The following is a 25578-nucleotide window of genomic DNA, read 5'->3' as shown; positions in this document are numbered from 1 at the left end:
CAGCGGGGGCTGACAACAGTAGGCCACGCACCTGTACCTTGTGCCTTGTGTCTCCACCTGCTCCCCTGGTCCTCACTCCCTCTTCCCTGCCTGGGAGCTTCTGAGAATGGCGATAGAGCTCCCAGTCCTGCTGCTTGGGGCCCTGGTCTGGCTGCTGAGAACTCAGGCTTGGGCCAATTCCCAGGTGGCTTTGTCCTCTCTTTACCTTTTATCTTGAGATGCTAAACTACCAATGGATGCAGGTGCTAAAGTCCTGGCCATGGCCACAGCTGCCTGTTGTCATCTCTGTTCCTGAGCCTCAGGGCACATTCATTCTTCTCTGTGTCTCTCCTGACCTGCTCGTGGTCAGGCACAGCCCCAAGCTGGCCCTCTGGGGCAGCCCTCTCTCTATATCCTGTCACTGCCTTGGTTGCAGACTCCTCGGACTATGTGGTTTGCCCCTGGTCAGCCCTTCTTTCTGTGGCCGGAAGTCTTTCTTTCCAAGACCACGTTTCTCACGTAGAGGCTGCTCCTTTCAAGGCCCCCGAGCTGCTACAGGGACAGAGCAAGGATGAGCGGCCAGATGCATCGCAGGTAAGATGCAGGTGTTCTGGGGAGATGGGGCCCCCAGTGCCCACCCAGCCTCAGGTGCCTGGTTTTCACATCAGAGGCAGAGTGGGATTAAGAATGTTCCCAGCTCTGGAGAAGGGTGGATCATTTCTGCACCTTCAGAGTGGGCTAGTTGATCAGGCTGTTACCAACACTCAAACAGAAGCATTAAAAAAGCTGGGTAATAGCCTAGGGGTTGGTACCATTGCAGCACAAAGCAAGAGCCCCAGGACCCAACAGGCCCTTGGCATGGAAGGGTGGAGCTAATTACAGCAAGACTGAGTCATATTGTTGCCATTGGTCATAAAATAGAACCACAGTGAATGCTCAGTTGAAGTAGATATGAGACAAGACAGCATTAACCTGAAATGGGTATCGATGCTTGTTTAATGACTTGAAAAGAAATTCAGTATTGCATGTTACAATGCTAGAGTTTGGTCACAGCTCAGTAATATATCAAGGATCCAGGCTAGACATTTCCACTCTACCTTCCTTATATGTGGCTTTTGTCCATATGTTCTTTCCTCATGGTCACAGGATGGCTGCTTTGACTCCATGTATCACAGGACAGAAAGGATAGAACCAGTCATGTGTGTTACTTTTGTCAGTAAAGCGCCAACAGACTTTCCTTCTTACATCTTTTAACAACATTGGGTGTCACAGTTACTGCTAAGCAGCAAACTTTCGGCTTCCTAGGCTCTAGTGCAGGAGGCAGCAAAGTCTAAGGGAGGTGTGGGTGGTGTCAGACTGGTTGGATGTGGCAGTTATGCTGTGCTGCTTGCAGGACTGCAGAGTAGCAGAGGCAACTGCCATCTAACTGCACATTTCTCCTGGGCAGATGCATGTCTTTTCCCTAGGGATGACCCTCTACTGGGCTGCAGGATTCCACGTCCCGCCAAGCCAGGTCTGTAGACGAGGACACCAGGTCATGACTCGGTTTAGTGACACAAGTCAGAACTGGAGGGTGACCGAAGAGTCACTTAGCTTTGCTCAGAGGGAGCAGCAGGCGAGAGAATTTTATAGACATTAAAGATACTGTTATTTACTTATTACTTATTTATTTGTGGAAAGGCCTTTAAAGCAGCCTCTCCTGAAGGCAGGAGCTTCCTGGGAAAGGGGGTTCTGTGGTCATCACGTGTGGGAGGATGCTCCCTGCCAAACCTCCCTTTCAGAGACTTTTCAGAGTAGTTTTTAGAAGTCTACAAGAGGGCTTCAAGCATAGAAAGCTAAGTTTTGGTTAACACAGCATTTTGCACAATTCCAGACTATTTGTGTGTGTGGGGGGTAGATTTTCCTCTGATACTGGAAACATTTCTTAGAGGCTAGCGTACCGGAGGACACGCTGGAGAACCCAGCCCAGCTGCCAAGACCCTCTCATCCTCCCTTTCTTCTTCTTCCCTCCCTCCTTCCCTCTTTCCCTTCTTTCTTCTCTCCAGGCTCTCTCCAAGCCAACACCCCAGTGCTTTCTGAAGGCTCCCCCTTTTTTTTTTAAACAGAATCTCACTGTGTAGTTCAGGCTGGCCTTGAACTCACTATGGAGTCCAGGCTGGCCTCAAACTCACAGTGATCCTCCTGCCTCAGCCTCCTGAGTGGTGGGATTCTAGGCTTGTGTCACTATGCCCAGTTTTGCACCCTCTTTCTCACACAAAGACCCATTCAAAATGCTCGACACCTGCATCCCTATGCTCCCTGCTGCCCTCAGGGTGGCACTCCAGGCCTCAGCCAAGCCCTCTTGGAGCCCAGAACTGACTCTTCCTGTCTGGCTTCTCTCTGGTTCTCTGTTGTCCTCCTGGCTTCATGGGCACATGTCCCCTGTGCTCTATGCTTGTTCAGCTACCACCATCCTGAAACTCTGCATCATCTAGACCCAGGGATCCCACATAGTCTTTTTGTCTCAGGCGGTGGTCCTGCACCTGCTCATTTTCCACCTCAGCCTTTGCACGTGCTGCTGACTCGCCTAGCTCCTCCCCCCTCCCCTCTTTCATTTTTGCTGGTCCTGTGCGTCCAGTCTCTCTAAGTGACCATCCTGACTTTCCCTTTAAGTGAAGGTCTTTCCTAGGGCTGTGACTGCCTTGGAGGCAGGGAGCACCTGGACCAGCCATGCAGGTGCAGGCTCCTGATACAGCTCTCTGAGAACCTGCAGGGCAGCCTTGTTGCACAGCAGCTTTCAGCATGGCCCAAGTGGGGGAAACAATCCCACCATCCTCATCCTCATCCTCAGTGTGGTTATTATTTGAGGTGCTGGGGACTGAGCCCAGGGCTTCATATACCTTAGGTGAGTGCTCTGTCCCTGAGTGCAACCCCAGCCCTAACAGTCTGGTTTTCACTCTGAATCTGAGACCTTAAATACATGCAGGAAGAATTTATAGGAGGTTCATCTTTCCTTCTGCTTGCCCCGTGTGTTTGATATCAATTTCAACAAAGACAGGGCACTTGCACTGCGCCAGATATCTCCAAAGTGAAAAGGCCCCAGTCTGGGCCCTGTGACTTAGAGCTTGCGGTCTAGGGCAAGACCCCATGAGACCCACCTGAGTCACTGGAGAAAAGGACGCCTGAGGGGAATGTAGGTGAAGACAGGGCTCTGGGGTGACACAGGGTGGGCACAGTGGAATCCACCTTGAACCTGCTCTTCATGGGCTCCCAAGCACAGGAGCTGAAGGGTGTCTGGAGAGCAGTGCACTGTCCCCACCCAGTGCAGGGACTGTGGCTCTCCCCTCCTGGCACAGTGACAGCCTGGTGTCCCTCTGAGCTTTCCAGTTGGGGCAGGCATGGGGTGGTACAGTGATAGTACCAGTTTCCTGAGCCATTGATAGCTTTTCAACCCCTGCAGCCCCTGCAGCTCTGCCAACCGCTGCATGCCCTGCTGCTGGCCATGTGTGAGGACCAGCCCTGCAGGCGGTGCCCACTGCACACCATCATGGAAGCCTGTCAGGCCCACCAGGAGGAGGTGGCTGCACACTCAGCTCTTGCCAGCCTCCACGTGAGGCGGCTGGTGGGCTTGGTTCTGGGAACCATCTCTGAGGTAAGGATAGAACCCAGCCTGAGTCAGTAGTCCCTGACGTCAGGCTGCCCATGAATGATGCCATTGCCTCTCAGGTGGAGGAAGATGACTGCACACAGCAGAGCAGAAGCTACCTTCTCAGGAAAAGGCTGCAGTCACAGAGTGGCGAGAGCCCCAAGGCCCGGGCCCTGGACTGTGTGCAGCCCTGCAGAGGTGAGACTGTGGGCATCTGGAGCTCCTCGAGAGAACACAGCTAATAAATCACAGTGTTACCCAAGCTCCTGGTTGCCTGTTTCATGGCAACCATGCTCTTTGCTCCCAGCGTGCTGTCTGGTTAGTTTCAGAGCAAAGTGCAGAGATGCAGAGCCCCCGGGAGTCCCACTGGAGCAGCTCAGCACATAGCCACTACCTCCTGTTTGAGAACAGGTGAGCCACAAGGTGACAGCTCAGGGATGTGGTACAGGTGCTAGCACTGCAGCCATGCATGTCCTGCTTCCTTGCTGGTGATGCTGAGAGGCCTCCTGTCCTCCATCAAATCCCGGCACTGCTGTATCAGCAAAGGAAGAAGAAAGGCTCACACAGGTGTTGAGGGGTCCTGTGTCCTCTGGAAACTGAGCCTTGCTTGGGTCAGGGACAAGCGCCAGGCCTCTGTGTGGATGCAGTTGTCCATGGCCACACTTAGTTGCATGGCAAATGGCCTGTGTGACTCGCTCACTGGGATCATGGTCTGTGGGTTTGGGGACCCGGCTCTGCTTTGTTCAGAGGCCTCTGCTGTCTGCTGGGTGCTGTCCTGCATGTGCAGCTGGCTGAGCTCAGCTGGTAGCTTAGTGTAAAGGAAGCCTGGCCCTTCCTTACCAGTGGCCATGCTGGGATTGCTGTCAGGATAGTGGCAGACTGGGGGTGGAGTGGGAGAGGGAGGGAAGAAGTGAAGGAAGTAGGGAGGCAGGGAGAGAGGAGAGAAAGGAGTTAAAGAGCTTGCAGAACGGATTCTCCACAACTTTTACCACACTTCTTTGGCCAAATCAGGCCTTGAAAAGTTCAGCTGAGTTGGTGTGCTGGTGCACATCTGTAATCCCAACACCTGGGAGGCTGAGGAAGGAGAATTGCTACTAGTTGGAGGCCAGCCTGTACTATATAGTGAGATACTGTCTTGAAAAACAACAACAACAACAACAACAATAAAAAGTTTGGCCCAGATTCTCGGAGTGGGGAGCTGGACTCCATTTTTGGGTGGTGGGAGCAAAGTCATACTGCAAGGGGCAGGGACAGGGAGAAGAATCGGTGTCTTTTCTGCAGTCAGTCTAACCCTGGTGCTTAGATCAAATCCCACCCAGGCCTGAATCTTCCTGGAGCAAAGACATTGTGCATTTGAGGTTTGAGGATTTACTGACTTCTGTATGGATTTGGGAAGGCCAGTGATGGTATCTTTTCTTTGGTTCAATGGGTCCATGCATGGTTGGTACATCTACATCTGGGCCTTGATTGGGTGTTAGAGCTCACCTTGCAGTCATTCTTCTGATGCTTACAACCAATAGAAACAGCCAATAAAGACAGTGCCCCTGGTACCCTAATTCAACACAGCCTCCAGCCCTTGATGGTGGGACTGTGCTGAGAGTATCACTAGGTGATTATGCAGATTGGTGCACAATCACCTAGGCCCCATGGCACGCTCATGCACACACACACACACACACACACACACGCACACATACTTACACATATGAATACATATGCTACAACCCAATGCTGCAAGGTTCACAGTGGGCAGGTCAGCCTCACATTAAGCACAAATTAAGAGAGAATGAGATTGATCAGGAGTTGCAGGAGGTACTACCACGAGCCAGGGCAGATTGTCACATAGGAAACCTTATAACTAGAAAGAAGCACTCAAAAACAATAATGAAAAATTGTGGCATTTTAAATACATAAACCAGTAACATCGCCAGGTCTGAATGTTGCCCATGACTATAACGATGCTGTATGGAATTGTGTGTGCTGTCTTTTTATGCACCTGGCAGCTCAGTGGGTTTGTGTACACCAGCATCCTCACAGAAAGAAGGTGTGTTGCTATTATGTTATGGCAACTTTGACCTCACCAAGTGATGGGGCTTTTTCAGCTCTATTATAGCACTGTGGGACCACTGTCCCACAAGCTGTCTGCTATTGACCAAAACATTGTTATGCAGTACATCACTGCAGGTTGGTTGTCAAAATGTTTTGAACAATATATAAAATTTGAAAGAAGGAAGTCAGAACCCCTGGTATTTTCATGATGTATTTAGAGGTTATTGGGGACCTGGGGCTGTAGCACCCACAGCATAAAGGCAGAGTAGTCCCAGGGTGGGGGAGAAGCAAACACCTAAAAGCGTCTGGCTTTAATTTCCTCTGACCTTGATTTCCCCATCTGAGAAGCAGGTGTGATCCTCCCTTGTGAATGAGGTGACTCCCTGGCTTGTGTGGGGTGGTGAGGGGGCATGAAAAGTGGGTGCATCCTGCCCTGATGAATGCCTGCATGCAGTGGCAGTCACAGGACAGGATGGGCATCATCACCTTGCTTCTCACCCTTCCTGGCCGTGGCCAGCGCTCTTGTAGGTACAGCACCCCTCAGGCAGCAGGACAGCCAGCAGCTCAGCTTGGGGTCTGTGTTCCTGGCAGAAGCAGAAAGATCACGGCCAGTGACTGCCCAGCAGAGGTTCCTGCAGAGGAAGGGAAAGGTGAGCAGAAAAGACTCGGGGACCTCTCAGAGGGGTTGGGCAGGACTGTGCTGTGCAGGCTGAAGGTGGGCAGGGTCCTTGGGGACCAGGATCCCAGGCCACCATCCATAGTATGGATAACTGCAAACCCAAAATGTGCAGTCCTGCTTAGTATTTGCCAAGTGTCCTCTCTGGGCTGGGCTCTGCAGTCCATGCCACAGCTAGGTGCACAGGGGAGCCAAGGAGTGCCACATGTGATGACAGTAACTTGGCAGAGTGCACGTGCCAAGCCAAAGATTTGGGACAGCTAGCCCTTCTCTAGGGCAGGGAGATGTCCCGTGTGGTTGGTAAAAATGGGTGGTAGGGTTAGGGGGGCAAGGTTAGGGCCCCATACTCCTCGTGGGCAGCCAAGCTTGGCAGGGGACTCTGTGCTACAGGCAGGATTGGGTGGGCCCAGGATACACTCTCTGCCGCAGGCCATGCCACCTGAAGTATGCGGAACAAAGCACCTTCTTCAGAACAGGACACTACCATTAGCTAATGCCCACAGTGACCACAGGGGATCGGTGTCCCTGAGCTGGGAAGATTTCTCCCTTCGCCCCGACTCCCAACTCACAGGGTGTTCACTGAGGAGCCGCCCCTTCCCCAGCCCTTCTCACCATCCAGGACCTTTGGTGACCTCAGACTGAAAGGACCTTCTGTGTCCTCAGAAGGTGTCTGTTTGTCTATCTGGCCATTGCAGGAAGGTTTGCTTAAAGCTTCTCAACAGATCAGAGCTAAGCAGAGCCCAGACAGCCTCAGGACATCCCTCTCCATGTTCCTACATGCCCCACCTTGTCCCCTACTGTCCTCAACATCAGTCTGGCCATCACAAGCCTGGGAGGAATTGCCAGGGATTCCTGGAGGCCTTGATATGCCAAGGCCCAGCCTGAGAAGTATGGAGGCATTGTGGGGTCAGGGACAGTAACACAGCACAGCTGCCACCTCCCCTCCAGTCTTTGTCCTCTCGGGAATTCAGGACACAGCTCAGCCCCTGACTGGGATTTTGGCTTCTTGGGGCAAGAGCCCTGCTGGGTGCCCACCCCCCCAGCGTCTGCTGGTTCTGTGACTCCACGAGCTTATTATTCTCTTGGTGCCTTGATTTCCTCAGCTGTAAAGTGAGCCGAGAACATGTGCCCCATGCAGTGGCTAAGGCTGAGGACCCATGAGGACGGGGACATTTTTTTCTCTCTTGGTCCCGAGTGTGATGCAGATGGGCTGAACTGTCACACCCAGGTCAGACGCTGCCCATGTGTACTGTTCAGTCTGTGCCCGAGGGAGCAAGCATTTCCCCATCTAACCCTAGAGCAGTTAGCAGTTTGGTTTTTATTCTTTTTATTGCACAAATATATATTTCTACACTTCGTTTTTACACTTGCAAAATCACACAACAGTGTGACTTAGGAACCGCTAAGCATGCAGCCCTCCCTGTTGTATTCCTCTCGGGAGCAGGGATCACCAGTCTCCTTCCCTGTCCCATACGGGACATTGACTTGGCCAGCCTTGGGCCATAGTGACTCCTGTCTCTTTCTGGCAATGGTGCAGAGGTTGGAGGAGGGGGAGGAAGGTGAGCTCCCAGGGGAAGCCCAACCCATGCCCGAGGTTCCTCTTCTCTCCAGTGAGTGACTGTTTCCCAGTTCTCCAGGCATGAGTTCCTCCTGCTGGCTGATGAGGCCCCTGTGATGCTGCACTGCCAGGATCAGTTGTGGTAAAGGTGGCTAGGGCTGGGAGGGCGTCTCCCAGCCAGAAACCCCAGAAAGCCCCATCTCCTATGGAGATGCCCTGGGTACTTGGATTGTGAGTGGGTGAGACATTTGTCTAGGCTAAGTTGCCCATACAGAGAGCTGCTGCCATGCCCACTCTGAGATGTTTTGGGGCACCTCTGCTCTGCAGCCCTCTGCAAGGGGTACAGTTGGGGGAGAATGTGGCTATGACTATGTTGGGTGGAGGACAACAGAGACTGCTATGTGGGGAGCTCAGGGGAAGGGGAGGTTGGCACAGGCTTGGGCACCCGGGAAACAGAGGAGTTGGCAGTCAGATCCCATCCCAGGGAGGCAGGGCCACAGGGAGCTGGAGCTCCTGTGACTGTTCCATTGTGTTATCAACTTTACGTAGAAAGTGCATGTTCAAAGATAGGATTATGAAGAACTTCCAGAGGGGACTTCAGGGAACTGGACCCAAAAATGGTCCATCAGGGCACAGGGTCCTATGTGACACACTGCTGGCCTGATTACCTGCTATCTCAGGCTTTTTCAGCTCTGACTACACACGAGTCACCTCAGGGGCATTAAAATTCTGAGTCCCAGGCCTTGCCCCCAACTCATAGAACCATATCAGGCATGGTCCCTGAATCCACACGTTAAAGCACCCCTCAGGCTCTCAGGGGTGTAGCAGGGTAGGGTGGGAGCCAGGGTGTCTCACAGGCTCCATGTGACCAGCCCTGCTCACGACCCAGTGAGAAAGCTCCTCCCATGCCGTCCTCAGACCTGAGCTTGTCCTGGAGAGTGGCAGAGAGCACAGGTCCACATCCAGGCTCTATCTCTCACTAACATTGCAGCACCGGGTGGGTCTCGGGTCTGAGTAGGATCCTAAACACACTCCTCTCCCAGGCCTGTTTGACTGTTAGATGAGATGCTACATGCAAATCTCTTAGCACAGTAACTAGCACAAGTTCCAGGCTCACCACCTTAGTTATTGTGGCCCCTGGTGCTACTGTCATTTTTTTCAGACGAAAAAGGGGAAATCTTACTTGGCTCTCAGAGACGTCTGTGTGGTCCTGCTGAGTGGGCAGTGTCTGCAGGTGAAATGCGATGTCAAGTCCACAGCAGTGGACTTTGATGCCATCACATCCTTTGCCAACCTGGGGAAGTCAGCTACTTTGGCTTGGCTTATGTGAAAGGTGGGTGTCTCTGGGGAGGCCACTGCTGCCTGGTAGTTCCAGCACCCCAGCTATCCAGTACCTGAGCCCTGTCCCTCTTGGAAAGCTGCTTGAGCCAAACACACACAGACATCAGATGGCATGGCGACGGCCTCAGGTGCTTGTGTAGAAAGTGCCAAATACGTGTGGATTTTCATAAAATAATGAATGTGGATGCTATGGGGTCTTATGGCTTTCAGGTACGGATGATCAGTCTCTGTGCATTGAAATCAGGCAGGCAAACATTAGAAATATTTCTGTTTAATCTGCAGGACTATGGCATTCAGAACACAATCCCAGGAGCCTGTAAGAACCTGTGGTAGTGGTTTGAGAGAAATGGTTTCTGTATTTCCTTCCTGTCTCTGTCTCCCTTTGCCCACATGGATCTGGCATGGGGAGTCCCATTTGGCAGCAAAGATGAGGGCAGAGGAGGTCTGGTCACTGTGAAAGGATGGCCATTAGAACTGTCTGGACACTTGCTTGTTCTCTAGTGAGCACATGCCCTGTGGAGAGAAGACCACTACCCCCAGAAGTCCCCACGGTATGGACTGGGCCAATTCCCATGCCTAGGCTGACTGTTGCAGTGCACCTGGGCTCAGAGAAAGGGGAAATGCTTCAAATGTGCAGTGGCACAGGCCAGGGTGTGGCCAAGGGTGCCCAGGTTTATGAGGGTTGAGACACTTTTGAAAGGGCAAAGGGGTGGGGGGTGCCTTCAGTGGCTGGGCTGATACCACCTCCCCCTCAGGAAGACTAGAGGACAAATCCAGTTGGAGTTGAAGGTTTAAGGTCAAAGGCAAATGCAACTCATTTACACCCAGTCTTTGTCAACCTGGGCTGCTATCACCAAATGTCCTAGCCTGGGTGGCCTAAACAATAGATATTCATTTCTCACAGCAGTGGGGGCTGGAAGTTTGAGATCAGGCTGCCAGCTGGTGCAGCTTCTGGTGAGGACCCACTGGCTTGAAGTTGGAAGCCTTCTCATGGGCCCTTGCCTGGCAGAGAGAGAGAGCTCTTTGGTGTCTCTCTTCCTTTGTATGAGGACTCAGATCCCATCCTGGACCTCACCTTCATATCTCACGTTCCCCGAAGGTCTTACTTCCATATCCCACCACTTTGGGGGGGCAGAGCTTCAGCATATGGATTCCAAGAGGACACAGATATTTGGTCCAGGGCATGCTGGGACTGTGGAAGTGGGAACCATCCCCCTGGTGTGGGAGAGCCTGTCACATGCCAGGGATGTAAGAACGCTGCTTTCCTTCACTTTTCATCTTATCTATGAAAGATGATTGCTGGAAAGCAGATATTAAATGACAGCTCTCTGACACAAACACAGTCATCCCTCAGTACCCACAGTGAATTGGTTCCAGGACCTTCCCAGGCACCAAAATGTGCAGGTGCTCAAATCTCTTACATAAAACGGCTTAGTGCTTGCATAGGAGCTATCCAACCCTCCCGCCCTTCTGCGCACTATAAACCATCTCCAGATTACTTATGCAAAGCAGATGCTATTTAAATCAGCATTAAACTATATTGTTTAGGGAGCCATGACAAGAGTGCACATGTTCAGAGCAGATGACATTTTGAGGTATGATTTTTGATCTGTGATTAGCTGAATCTGTGGATACAGAGCTGTGGACATGGAGCCCTGAGTGTGATCATATTTTCTCCTCTTGGTACCAAGTTTTCCTTCCTTGATATTCTTCCTCTACCTCCTGCTCTTGGCCTCTCATGGCCACAGCAAAGGCCCCCAGGGACCAGGTATAGAGGAGCTTCCTCCTCTACTTTCCTGCACTAACACGGCTCAATCTGACCCTTCTGGGTAGGACTCAGGGCTGGGGGCTACTCCTACGGCTTCTCCCTCCAAAGTCTCTACTTCCTTCTCAGGCAATGAGTTCTTTTTCCTGGACCGTGAAACCAGATTGTGTAAAATAGCTTCTGAAGACTGGAGGGAGCAGCCCCTGAAGACCTCCACTGACACCTTCACACTCTTTCTGCGGATCAAGTTCTTTGTCAGCCACTGTGGGCTACTTCAGTGAGTGCTGTTTCCTGTCCCCTGGCTCCTTGAGGCTTTTATGCCTGTCCAGGATGATGTCACAGCCTGTGCTCTGTAAATTACATGGAAATGGCAGCAGGAACCATGGCTGGTCTTCTGTCGGTGGGATTCCAGTACTACAGAACAAGGGGAAATCCGTTTCTCGAAGGAGGGTCTGATCAAATGAGAACATGCCCTTGTGTTTCAAACACAGCCTGGTCAAGGTCTCTCTTTTGCCCAGCATACCCCCTCCTCCCTCCATCATACAGCCAGAAGTCCAGGGATGGGGGTTGGAGTCAATCACCACCCCAGCATTCCTTTGCTTTGCTTCACTTCTGACCACACAGTGATTTCTCTGCTTGAGCCACAGCAGAAGACCTCTTTTGGGTGCTGTGTGAAGTGCGTGACACAGGGAAGCAAAAGGCAGTTGCCTGAGTGTGGGTGAACAAGGAGACCTCACTGGTCTTCCTGGCATTGTCCTTGGGGCTCCTTGGCTTATATTTCATCTTGTCTCCTTTCCCATTCCCCACAACGAGCAGGCCTCGGTGTTCGCATTTCCCCACCCTCGGCATTGGTGCCTCCATTCTAGCATTTCTTTGCCAGGCACAGCTCGACCCAGCATCAGTTCTACCTGCAGCTTCGTAAGGATGTTCTGGAGGAGAGACTGCACTGTGATGACGGGACACTGTTGCAGCTGGGTGTCCTTGCCCTGCAGGCTGAGTTTGGCAGTTACCCAAAGGAGGTAGGGAGGATACCTGGGGCTTTGGGGTGAGAGTCACCAGAGAAATCATGGTGGGTTAGGGGTGACTGAGAGTGATGTGGATATTGTGCTTTTGAGAAATGTTGCAGGCATCTACCACTGAGATTGAAGTAAACTGCATCTACTTATTTTTCACTTATCAGGCATCACCCATATACTTACCATCCTCCCGTCCTCCCATTCACTCATCACCCATAGGCTTATCTATCAATCCATGAAGCCATCGACCCATCCACTTATCTATCCCTCCATCTATATCCATCCATGCATCCATCCATCCAGCATGCATTAAGTGCTCTTTCCTAGGCCTGTGGATGATACAAAGATGAAAAAAAAATCCAGTTTACGCATTGTAAGATAGCTCTAGTCGAAGAGATTTCTGCTTGTATGTGTTACTACAGTGAAACACCTGATGCTGATAACTTACACAAAGAGATAATTTATTTATTTCACAGTTTTGGAAGTTCAGAGCCCAGGATTGGGCTGTTTTGCTGGTGTGGCCTCTGGTGATGGTAGTGGGTGTTGGCATATCATGGCAGTAGCATGTGTCCTTTGCCAAGCAGTAGGTCAAAGAAAGAGAAACCTAAATTCCAAGAGAATGTCCACAGTGACCTAATGACTTCCCACTAAGTCCTGCCTCCCAAAGTTTCCATTAGCTCTAAACAGGGCCACCTGGGAACATACCTTTTCATCACAGTGGACCCTTGAGGGGCATTTAGATCACACCCCACCATAACATTCCTAAAACAGTCATTATTTACTGAATGTTTATCCTCCTTCTCCTCCTCACCAATAGTAATAGCCAACCATTATCGTGCTATCACTGTATACCCACCATTGACCTAGACATTTCCCATAGTGTTAACAAACCCACCTCTCACAACAGCCTTGCAAAGTTGATACCATAACTCACATTTTCTAGAAGAAAAATCTGTAGCTCATGTGACTGGTAAGTGTAAATCTAAATTTGAGCTCAGGGGTATCTGATCCCAAGGCTGGTGCTGATTCTGTTAGGATGAACTTCTTCTCAAACAGTGGCTCAAATCTTTTGGCTAAGCCCTCACTATGGCAGCAGAACCATATGTGTTTCTATGATTGAACTGGCTGTGATAGTCTTCTGTTGGAGTCCATGACTCTATGAATGAACTGAGGCTCCTGGACTGGATGAGTGCAGCTGGGCTGGACCCACTCCCACTCCCCACTCTCCTAGGCTCATGGTGGCCCCTACAGACTGGAATTCACTTTATGCACTACCCCAGTCTGGGAAGGCAATATCCCCTAAAACTTGCCTGCAGCCTTAACCTCCTCCCTGCCACTTTCACATATCTCTAGCCCCATTGCTACCTACCTTGAAGTTCCTTCCTGTCCTCAGCTCTAGAGTTGGGCTCTTTGCCACCCTGGAGCATTTCCCCCAGGGCATTGGCTGAGGCATTTGAGGGCCTTGGGAGGAGGGTGCCCTAAGCTAGGAGAGCCCCTGTGAATCTTTCAATATCTTTGCTGCAGCCACTGGATCACTCACTTGTGCATGGCTAACATGGACGGGGTAGAGTGTCTTCCGAAGACACTTAATCCATCCTTAGCAGATTCAGGAACCCAGTGGAATGATCCTGGGTTTTGGAATCACTTATAATGGAATTCAAAGCCTGCCTTGGCTGGTTAGTAGCTACATGGCCTTGGGCCTCTTGTCTCTCTCAGCCTTGGCTTTTACACCTGCCAAAAGGAAAATAACAATCAGTTCCTTGCAAAGCTGCTATACGGGGGGAAGGGGACAATGCTTACCTGGTGCCTGGCATGAAGCAATTGTTATGTGCAAGTTTTCCTTCTCTCTCCCCCAAAGGTGGGAATACTCTAATATAAAACAATACAGCAGTGAACCTTCAGTGTATGAATTCAGATGTTTAGTCTAACTCTAGTCCCTAGAGCTTAGTGGGAATGTAGTCCAGGTCTCCTGAAGACAGCCAGGGAGCCTTAGTCATACCAACTCACTCAGGCCCAGAATTTCTCAATAGAGTCACTTTCTCCAGGGACCCAGATGCCCAGATTCAACTCTGTGTTCCTATGTTAGTCTCAGTTTTTCTGAGAAACAGAACCAATGGGGTATCTGTCCATCCACCTGCCTGTCCATCCATCCATCCAACCATCTAAAGAGTTATTATAAGGAATTGACTCATGTGGCTGTGGAGCCTAAGCAGTTTCCAGGTCTTTAGTGGGCAAAGTGGAGACCTAAGAGCGCAGATGTTATAGATGCAATGTGAGCTTGAAGGCAGGAGGAGACCCATGTGCTCAGTCTGTTTTATTCGGGCCTTTAACAGATTGTTTGGAGCTCACTGCTATGGCTTTAATGTATTTGCTCCAAAGTTCATGTTGAAACTTAGACCCTATCCTGTTGGTGCTGCGTCTGGTGCCTTTGAGGTGTGGTGAAATCATGAGAACTCTGCCCTCCCTCGTGCATGGATTAGTGCCTCTTAGAAAAGGGCTGGAGGGAACTAGCCTGCAGCCTTTCCCGTTTTGCTCCTCTGCCCTGAAGGGCACAGCAGTGAGCAGCCCTCTTGGAACCAGAGCACTCAGCAGACACTAACACCGGCACTCCAATTTTGGACTTCTCAGCTTCCAGGTCTGTGAGAAATTGTTTCTGGTTTAGGTGAGTCACCCAGTCTGTGGTATGTTGTTACAACAGTGTCAAAGGACAGAGACATCCACATTGGAGGGTACTATCTGCTTTACTCAGTCTACCAACTTGAATATTTTGATCTCACCCCAAATCACCCTAATGGAAACCCAGAATGCTTGACTAAATATCTGAGTAAACTGTGGTCCAGTCATATTAACACATTAAATTGACCATCACAATGCTTCACACTGGGACCCCTGTGGCTGTCCAGCTTTGGGTTGCCCTCACCCTTCCTCTTGGCCTCTGCTTGATCTTGTTCTCCACTTCCAGCTCCCCACCCAGATCCAGTCATGTCTCACACCTTAGTGCCCAGAGCATTTCCAGGATTCTCTCTGCTGCCCCCTGGTGACTCCTATAGGAAGACTTTTTTTTCTTGTGTGTGAACTCCACAGGTTACACCAACCCACCCCGACCTGTGCATCCACCCTCAGTCCCAATCTGTGAAAGGCCCAGTCCATGCATGGTACCGTCTAGTCCTTACATGAATCCTGAGTATCCAGGGATATTCCATTTGCAGCTGAGAACGTTGTGGCTCTGTAAAGTCAGAGAGCTGCTAAGAGCCCAGCCAGGATTCTCTTCTAGTGATTGCTTGGGTGTAGTCCTAGCAATGAGATGCCGGGTAAAAGGTCCTAAATGCTTTTTTACTCAAAATGTCTTAATAAGTTGTGTTTTTTAATAGTTTTACTTTCACAGAAAATTGGGTGAAAAATACAGAGATTTCCTCTACCCCCCACATCCTCCCCTATGGGCCCTATAAGCACCATAAATATCCCTCATTTCCTGCAGTTGATCATCCTGAACCTTCTCATCCATATCACCTGGAGCCCAATTTACTTGCTGACTTCACTCTGTGGCAGGCACTGTAGGGGCACGCCATGAGAGGAATGTGTTAGCTTTCCCTCACAATGACAAAAATACCTGAGATAACCAGTTTAAAAGGAGGCAGGGTTTATTAGGCTTATGTATGCAGAGGTTTTAGTCATGGTTGCTTGGCTCCATCACTTTGGCCTGTGGCATCCTGATGGGAGTGTGTGGTGGATGAGGCTGCTCGCCTCATGAGGTCAGGAAGCAGAGAGAGAGAGAGAGAGAGAGAGAGAGAGAGAGAGAGGGACGGAGGAAGGGGCTGGGTCCCAATATCCTCTTCAAGGCTACACCTCCAGGGACCCCACTTCCTCCCACTAGGTCCCACCTCCTACAAGGTCTGAGGTCTGATCAAAACAGATTTTGAATGCTTACATTTTTAAATAATTTATTACAGTAAAAGACAAATTGCCATTTAGCCCCCTCAAAATGCTCCTCCTCACTCCAAGCACACTTATCCCGCGGTTCTTGCCACTTTCTCAAACAGTTCTGGGAGTCCTCTCTCACGAGTGTCTTTATGAGGCTCGACAAAAAAAAAAAAAATACAGTGAATGCTGCTGCCATGTTCCATCCAGCAGGAAAGTAGGTTTGTAAGAACATCACGTGGTGTCCTCACCCATTTTACTCACTGGATCTGACACTGTGTGACTTCGACTTCTAGCTCTTCTTCAAAGTTGAAGTGAGCATGACAAGTAAATATTTTGCATTGATTCAGGACACTGAGGCAGCCACAACATTACAGCTCATGTCACTCATGAAAGAAGACTTCCAAACCTGCTTCAGAAAGAGCCAAGAATATGGGATAAGTGTGTTTGAGGTGAGAGAGAGCATTTTAAGGGGGACTCACAGCAATGTGTTTTTTACCATAATATCTTTTTTCAAGTCATTCACCATATATTTTGATCACACTTTTTATAGATTCTAGCCCCTCCTAGTAGCCCCACAGACCGGTGACCAAGCCTTCCACTCAAGTCCCAAATCATAGGTGGGCGGCCCCACAGCAGAGGACCCCTGTGTGTGTCTGCAGTGGACAGGAGGAGGAGGGAGCCCAGCCCGCCCAGTGTCTCACCCCAGCCTGCACCTGGCTGCTGTGGGGTGGTTGGCAGTGCCACCTGTCACATCTGGGAGGACTAATGTTCTCTTACGGGGCTTATATTTTGTTTGTTAAGTGGTCCTGGTGCTAGGGTTAAAAAGAGATTTGAAAGCAATTGTTAGGAAAGACTGATAGCCCCGAAGAATTTTAAGCAGGGAAGTAACATGATTACATTTGCATTTTAAGAAGGGAGACAAAAGCAATTTAGTATAAAAATAAGTCTCCTTAATCACATCATCATGGCAGAACAACTCTCCTCTGGGTGCGTTTTCTCTCATCCTAAATCATGGGATTTTTTCACAACTGTAAACCTTGCCATACTGGATTTGCATGCTGCCCTTCCCTTCCACATCATGCCCTCCACGGCCCTCCTGGCAATCATCTGGAGAGTCCGTGTCACTGGCTCCCAGGTCTGCATCATCTTCAGTTTCCTCATAGTCTGACTACAGGGCATTGACCTGACAGGGCCATATACGGTAATAATCGCTGTTATTATTGCCTCCAATCTTTCTCTTTTACAAATGATGTCCAAATAAGCATCCTGGTGCCTGCGGCTTTTCTAGTTGGATGTTCGCTTCTTCTCCTGGATATATTTCTAGCAATGCGATGTTGGGCCAAGGGTCCTAAATGCTTTTTTTCCCTAAATGTTTTAGCAGGTCTTATTTTTCCAGAGCATGTGATAATCATCATTCTATTGCTGTGACAAAGTGCCTGAGATGATCAACTTACAATGAGGAAAAATGTATTTTGGCTTCTGTTTTTAGTGGTTACAGTCCATGGTTGTTTGGCCCCATTGATCTGGGCCAGTGACAAGGCACAGCATCCTGGTGGGAGTGTGCGATGGAGCAAAGCTATAAAGAAAAAGAGAGGAAGAAACCCAATATACCTTCCAGGGACACTCCCAGTGATCTAACTTCCTTTCACTGGTCACCACCTCCCAGAAGTGTTATAGGCCTGCGATCAAACCTTTAACAGGTGGGCTCGTGGGGGATCATTTAAGATCCAAACCTTAACAGAAAGTTCTAGGGTCAGAGGCAGTGGAAGGTGCACAATTTCCCATATTCCCCAGCCCTACATATACACACCCCACACTATGCTAGAAACATCCTGCTCCAGAATATATACTTGTTACTACTGGAGACGCTACAATGACCCATCATTAGCACCCAGAGTCCACATTTTCACTGGTCTCACTCTTGCTGTTACACATTTTATGGGGTTACGAAATGTATGAAAGGCACATATGCACCATTGTGCATGTGGAGTAGGTTCAGCACCCTAGAAATCCTCTGTTGTCTGCTTCTTCATCCCTCTGTTCCCCTAAACCCTGGTAACCATTGAATTTTCATACAGAATGTCATACAATTGGAACCAAGCAGCATGTAGCCCTTTGAGACTGGCTTCTTTCATTTAGCAATTTGCATTTAGGCTTCTTCATGGCTTGCAAGCTCATTTCTCTTTGAGCTCAGTAGTAGTCCATTGTCTGTATGCACCACCATTTGTTATCCACTCACCCACTGGAGGACAGCTTTGCCCCCAACTTTTGGCAATTATGAATAAAGCTGCCAAAAACTTCCATGTGAAGGGATTTTCTTTCTTTTTTCCTTTTTTGGGGGGCTGGGGGTCAAACCCCAGACCTTATGCATGCTACACAAATGCTCTATGGCTGAGCTACACCTCCAGCCCCAGGTGGAATTTTCTGTGGACATAAGTCTTTGCTTCTTTGAGGTAAATGCCTAGGGCACAATTGCTGGACCCTACGGTAAGAGTATATTCAGTTTTGTAAGAAACGACCACACTGTCTCCCAAAGTTGCTGTAATTCTGCAGTCCCACCAGCAGCAAATGAGTTCCTCTTGTTCCACATCCCCACCAGCGCTCAGTGGTGTCCATGTGCTGGACTGGACATTCCACTAACACTTTGAATGCTTTTTTATGCACCCGATTGCTGAGAAGTTTCACTGCCCCTTTGCCTCGGAGCTGGAATGGGCCAGAATCAAGCTGGAGCATAGTGGGAAAGTGGTGGACACTGTGCTGTCACCTTCGGGTCCCCTTCCAGGCTGACTCACCCACCCCTGCCTGGAGAGGGCCAGATTCTCCCAGCTCCCTGTTGCCTTGTTCATGGGCAGCTGCCCTCAAAGCTGGGGGTCAGGGCTTGGCATGGGGATGCTAGCAGGACACCAGACCAGAACAGGCTGATTCAGGAACACAAAGGCAAGCTCAGCTTCTCCTTTGCCCTGTCCTGCCATCCTTATTCTTTATGGTGGGCCTGAGACCACTCCTCCAGGAACCCAGCATGCTCTCTCTGTGTTCAGGGTGCCTGCTATGAGGCAGTGGGTGATGATGATCTTCCAGCCTCTCCCAGGGGTGCTGCAGTCTCTGCCCCTAAAGAGCATAATGAAGGCTGAGGCATGGGATGGCACAGAGGGGATCTGGGTTCCCGTTCCTAAACTCCTTGGGCAGAGATGTGGCACAGCTGAGCCTTCTCTGGTAAGAGGAACATGTACCAGAGCATGTGTGGCCAGAGATGCTAAGTTAATAACAAGGAACAAAGGGTTGGGGCCAGGGTTTTGCTGTGCTTTTTGGGAAATGGTGTGCCACTGTGGAACTGCGTGGGGGTTTGGGGTGAACAAAACTTGTTTCTTTCACTTGGAGGTTGTGTAACCTTTATCTTCCCTGCTTGTTTATCTTGGCAGTGGCAATGATACTGCCTGTCTCCCAGGATCATGGTGAGGATCCAAAGAGCCTGAGGTTTCTAAGGGCCACCGAGTGCACAGAGGGGGCCTAGAACCAGGTGGCTCCTTTCTTCTCTCCATTTTATGCATGGCACAGGGCTTGGGTAAGAGGTGCTGTCCCAGGTGGGCACCTGGAAGAACCTTGCTTGCACAGGGACCGGGATGGGATCCTGGCTGCAGACCTGTTCCTGTACTACTTGGAACCCCTGGTGGCACTGACTTATGCTTCTTTCCTCTGCACTCTGTTTCCAGCAGGCAGAGAAGAAGCCATATTTTCGAGTTGAAGATTATATCCCTGCCACTCTTATCACAAGGATGACCACTCTCCGAGTCCAAGTAGAAGTCTCAGAGATGCACCGGCTCAGTACTGCCCTGTGGGGAAAGGGTGCAGAGCTGGAGTTCTTGAGGGTAAGGCCTGTTGGGCCTTGAGAGGTGCTGGTGCTCAAGGGATGTAGTCAGTGATGCCCCCTGGCCCTGCTCTGGGGTCCAGATGGGTTGGGACCTTGAGCAGCAGAAGGAAGGAAGCTACCTTCAGCCCAAGGGGCGAGAGAGAGAGTGGAAGCAGATGGCATTAGAAATGACCTTTTATTGGTCAGCTTTCCCTTTGCTGGGACAAAATGCCTGGTGTATACAACTTGAAGGAGGAAATGATTTATTTGGCTAGTAATTTCAGAGGTTCAGTTCATGGTTGGCTGGTTCCAAGGCAGGAACATCATGGCTGAAGAGAATGGTGGAGGAGGATGCTCACTTCATGGTGGCTGAGAAATAAGCGTCCAGGTGAAAAGTGTTACAAGGGGTACACCTTTCCTGGGTATCCACCTCATGATCCACCTCTTCCAATGCGGCCCTGCTTTCAAGTAATACATTCAGCTGTATGAATCTGCTCTAGGAATCTCTTACTGCAGTCAAATTGATAATTAAGCTTAACTGGCACAGGCCCCACAGAAGGGTATGATTCAGTGGGCTAGGGTGGGTGCCTGGAGCCTTGCTTCAACCTTAGAGCATCATCGCAGTCACTGTTCTGTAGCAAGAACCACATTTCTCGGACAACACATAAGTCAGAACTGAGTGTGAACCAATCCAAGCCATTGGGAAACCCACAGTGGGTGTCTTCTGGCAGCTGTTCCAAGAACAGCATGGGGATTTGTATCTGTGCACAGCGGAGCCTCTCTGTTCCATTCTTTGTTCACCCCTACAGCAGAAGCACTTCCATGTCCCCTGTTCATGGGCACCAGAATGATGAGCACCTGAGCTCACTTGCCAACCTCTCCTGGCTGTGGGGCTGGCCCGGCAGGGAAAAAATGAGAAGCACATGTTCCCTACTCCTTGTGAGTCCCAATCTCAGGATGACAGTCAGGGCTGTGTTATGTGCTCAGCAGTAACAAGGACAACACTAGCTGGTCTAGGTGTGACAGAGGCAATGTGATTGCTCTGCCTTGCAGACACAGCTGGGGAATGAGTGAAAGGGGTCCCTGGATCTCACAGGAGAGGATATATGGGTAGGCCTTCAGATCTGGGGAGCAGTTTTTAAAAGAAAGTTCAGAGATCTACACATTTCTCTATATACAAGCTGCCCATGTTTTCTTGCCTTTAATAGAGAAGAGCATTTGGAGACAGAGTTAGCTGAGTGAGGCCTGGCCTTTTCCTTTTGGCTGGTCACTTAGCAGAATCGTCCCAGCCCTAGCATGGGGCCAACCTGTAGGTGCATCATGGGAGAGGCAGGAACAGACGCACCTTCACTGCACACAGTAGCGCAGCCTCCATGTGTACTCCTTGTCAAGAGGACATAGCATTTCTTTGATGGGGGACAGAGGGGACTTTAAAGCCTTCCATACAATTGAGCCTGGCAGCCAAGGATCCTGTAGGAGATTCTCACCAGGGCAATGGGACCCTGTTCACGGGCCTCTTCCATTGCTTGCCTTGTATGTCGGGCTCTGTTGGTGCCCCTCCTCCCCTGATAGAATGGGGAAAGGTGATAGGAAAAGCAGCCACCATTTTGGGGGCAAAACTACAGAAATCTTTCTCCTTCCAGTCCTCCATGGAGAGCGCAGAATGGATTTGATCCACTTGTGTGCTGTGTCCATAAGTGTCAAAGGACACTCTGGCTTTTGCATCCCCCTTGGTGGCCTGGGTGGAGTGGCTGATGCTGTCACTGCCTGCCCTGGGTGCAGAATGAGCTGGAGAGAGCTATTAGCCTGAGACCCTTCTTAGGGTGCAGGTTTGTTAAGCAACATCCCTTCTCTCTCTAATTATAAAAGTTAACATTTCCTCCTCTGTCTGCCCAGTGGAGTCAGCACACTTGTGTTTTGGTGCATTCACCCTGCTCTTTGTTCTTCTCTTTCTTATGTCTATGTATCTGCATACATATTTAAGGGTGGACTTATATTACGCATGCACTTATATATCACTAAAACTTGAAAACTAATTTTGAAGCAAAATGTATCAGATTAAAACTCTCCTCCCCATCAAATATATATTCATTGTACACAAAATCTGTATACATACATCTAATATATATGAAATACACACAAAATCTTTATGTATACACCTAATACCTATTTTCCATCAATGCTCTATTATTTGACATGCAAATTGCCTGCAGTGTGGAGCTATTATAAATAATACTGAGAGATTACCATTTTCCAGTGTGAATGGTTAGCTGTATTTCTGCTTAATTTGTTAAGGGTCGGACCTCCTAGGTGGAATTACTAGTTGAAGGTAACAAGCAGTTTAAAGTTTGTTGCAACATACAGTATTAAGAATTTACTCCACAAATAGCCACTGGCTTATTTAATTATATCTCTGTGTGGATCTTCTATTTCATTTTGAAAAAAAAGGAGCCCATTAACTGGTGGCAGCCTGCTGGCCAAGTCACAGGTCCCTTAGCTCTACCCATGCATTACCTTGCTCTGGCACAGACTGGGCAGCAGCCCAGGTAAGGCTGAGTGCCAACCTGTCTGGAAGCTACCCGACCATGTGAATCCAGAACAGCCTGTTCAACGTTAACTCACTGTTTTCCAGACTTCCTCAACCACAGAAGTGTTTTCCCATAGGACTCAAATTGTGATGTGTTATTAAATCATTTTTTTCTGTTTGGCTGTTGAAATTGTACTGGTTGCATCCTGTTTAGCATTATAACATTCTCTAGACAATTTTGCAAGTGCTTTGTATATATGCCCTGTGACAGCAGCCTGAGAGTCTACATTATTAAGGTTCTATTGTCTTTAGGAAATCATTTACTACAGAGGAAGTCATCTCCCCACTCGACCTCTGCAAGTCTGCACTGAGTCTGCACTGAATAGGATTAGGAGAAGGATTTGTCCTGATTATTTAGCATGCTTTCTTAAGACAGATTCTCAGAAGTGGAATTGGAAGGTGAAGGCTATGAATTACGAATCTCTTGGTGAATATCATTGTATTATCCAACTTTCCTGTTGCTAGGCACAACACCCAACCTCCACAAGTTACAGGAGGAGAGGTTTAGTTTGGCTCACACTTTAAGAGGATTCAGTGCAGGGTCAGCTGGCTCCATGGGAGGAACATCATGGCAGAAGGGTGTGGTGGAAGAAAGCATACTCATTTTATGAGAACTGGCTGTTCCTCAAGTCATGAAGATTGCTCCAGAGCCACAAAACTAGGAATGAGATAAGAAGCCACTGGACTCGGCCCCAGGCTACCTCAGCCCTCCATCAGTCTGCTCGGTTCTTTTGTGAATGGGCTAATCTGATCCTCTTCCTCAGAGTGGTGCCTTCAGGTACTCAAGGTAGAGTCCTTTTTTTATCTTCCTTCAATATCCAATTAAATTGTTTGCCAAAAAATTTGTAGTGTTGCTTTGGTTGTAATTTCCATTATCACAAATAATGGTGACACTTTGAGAGGAAACCAGCAACAGCCAGGCCGGATGACTAGGGAAGGCAACTGTGGAAGCCCTACTGGGAACATAAAGTGGAAACAGACATTGTTATTTCATTTTTTTACAGATCCAAGACACCCTTGACAACATTATGCACATCCACCAGTCTGGGTACACTGTATTTTAGTTGGTGAGAGCGAAGACTCAGGAGCAAACAGACTCATGTGTTCGTGTTTCCACTCCTGGCTCCAAAATGGGAACTTGGGCAGGTTCCTTAGGTCAGAAAAATTTGTCTCTCAGACATATTCAGTGGAAGAATTTGTCTCTAGGTAGTTATACTAAAGCATACTGAAACCAAATGTCTAAACATTGTATTCATTAACAAGACATTGTTCTAGGTGCCTGAGGTGATCCCCCAAAGAGGAGATGGGAACCTTAACTCCCATCCTACCCATGAAGCAAGTTGTAGGGTCACTGACTTCCATCATGAGTGTCTTAGTTTTTCTTCTCATTGCCAAGACAAAATAACCAACACCCAAAGTTAAAGGAGGAAAGGATTATTTATCTCAGTTTATGGAGGTTTCAGTTCATAGTTGGCTGCCTCCAAGGCAGGGTGGCATGGCAGATGGGCACTGCAGCAGAGAAACTGTTCATGGCAGGCAGAAGGCAGCAAAGCAAGCAAGGGACCTTAGCAGCATTTTTCTTCCCCCTTTAGATACTGTCTAGGCTCCTGGGATTGGAGTGGTGCCAAACCAATCATTGGACTGATTTAGTAATCACCCATCCTTAATCTTAGCATTGCACCATGCATCCAGTCACACACTCTAGATCCAGCCACCTCTGAAAAAGCCCCACCTATGACTGCATAATGCTTTGAGGGAACATCTAGACACAAGCCATAACAATGGGAAAGCATTTTGGGATCTGTCTGCAAAAAGGCATAGATAGGGTTATTAGGCAGAATTAAAGGTGTACATGGCAGGGAGTGTGTGGGTTTTCAAGGTAGGAGAGGACTCATGGTCTGGGGCTGACTCTGGTTATGTGTTCTTGGGGAGGAAATGTGGGGAAATTGTGAATCTAATAGTAAAGGGAGAAAATCTCTAGGCCTAAATTTACAGGTCAAAGGCAATGGTCCATTCTGTAGACAAAAGGCCTCTTTTACAGGAGAAGGGTACAGGCCCCATCTTTTGTATTTTTTGAAAAAGATTAGGGATTTGAAATTGAAATTGAGTATTCTGGAAAGGAAAAATAAATTGTTACCTTGAGTAACTAACTGTGTCCTGAAGCTGTGGTCTTTACAATTTTAAAATTATAATTTTCCTTGTCTCCTTTCTGCCTAACTTTATTTCTTCTGTCCTACCTCATTCTGATACATGCAGTAAAAGGGAAATTAAAGTATTATTTTGAAAATGAATTGTGCCACATAAATTTGGCTCACTATAATATAACATCGATACCATTTCCCTCTCATGGTCCTGTACTTTGCTTTACAGTTGTTCCAATAGGAGTCAATGTTTTGGACACCCACGCTACTGGAAGTGACATGAAATAGAAGTTGGCATCATTAGGGGTAACACGAGCATGCTGGAAACCAGAGGTGGATGTTGTTATCCACAGCTAGAGTCCTGGTGAAGGGTAGAGTCAGGCAGAACTGTGCAGTGCAAAATAGGCAGGAAAGTTTGGGCAGAGCAGACACTAGTAATTTCCAAAATACCAGTAGCGGTTTGAGGGTATTATAGATACTAAGACCCTTATTTTTCTCTTCAGAAAGTGGCTGCGAACTTAGGACTGCGGACAGGACTTAGTCCTGTGACTAAACAGGACTCATCCACTTGCAAGTAATGACCCAGAGCTGTACAACACTGAGCTGTGCAGGTGTAGTGCAAAAATGGACTTGTAGACTTGGCAACGGTAACTGTAGGTGGGATTACAGGCATGTGCTACTACGCCCAGTTTACAGTCATCATTGGGATCTTGTACCTTTACATGACTTATTTTGGTTCTTATTTCTTTCCCCATTCCCCAGCTCTCCCTTCACCCCCTCCACCCTTCCCTGTTTACAAAGGCGCTGTTTTCATGTTTTTCCTTTTCTCTTATGATTATTGTGAAGACTAAATAATAATGAAATAATTCATGGGAAATGCTTACAGAATGTATAATCAGTTTGACTTTTGGGATTCCCCTGGAATTGAAGTATCATATCCCTTTTGCTATAATTAAAAAATAAAAAGAGCTGGGGATTTAGCTCAGTGGTTCTGCTGCCTGCTTTGCAAACACAAAGGACCCAAGTTTGATCCCCGGTACCAAAAAAAAAAAAAAAAAAAACCCACAAAAAAA

The 25578-nt window shown here is 48.8% G+C and overlaps 1 protein-coding gene across 1 annotated transcript in view; it reads left to right on the top strand.

Annotated features, from left to right (window-relative positions):
- Positions 1-25578, top strand: part of Frmpd2 (FERM and PDZ domain containing 2) — a 77120-nt gene that overhangs the window by 2016 nt on the left and 49526 nt on the right. The window contains 13 exon segments of the mRNA XM_010622624.2: positions 416-573; positions 1427-1492; positions 3419-3610; positions 3685-3802; positions 3928-4015; positions 6171-6303; positions 7959-8010; positions 8013-8029; positions 9050-9182; positions 9185-9220; positions 11123-11270; positions 11874-12012; positions 19641-19796. Coding sequence (XP_010620926.2) covers positions 416-573; positions 1427-1492; positions 3419-3610; positions 3685-3802; positions 3928-4015; positions 6171-6303; positions 7959-8010; positions 8013-8029; positions 9050-9182; positions 9185-9220; positions 11123-11270; positions 11874-12012; positions 19641-19796 — 1436 coding nt within the window.

Source organism: Fukomys damarensis, unplaced genomic scaffold (assembly GCF_012274545.1).
Source record: "Fukomys damarensis isolate Sample0158 unplaced genomic scaffold, DMR_v1.0_HiC HiC_scaffold_1, whole genome shotgun sequence".
Taxonomy (NCBI): domain Eukaryota; kingdom Metazoa; phylum Chordata; class Mammalia; order Rodentia; family Bathyergidae; genus Fukomys; species Fukomys damarensis.
Note: the sequence above shows the minus strand (reverse complement) of the source record. Positions and strands in the feature narration are given on the sequence as shown.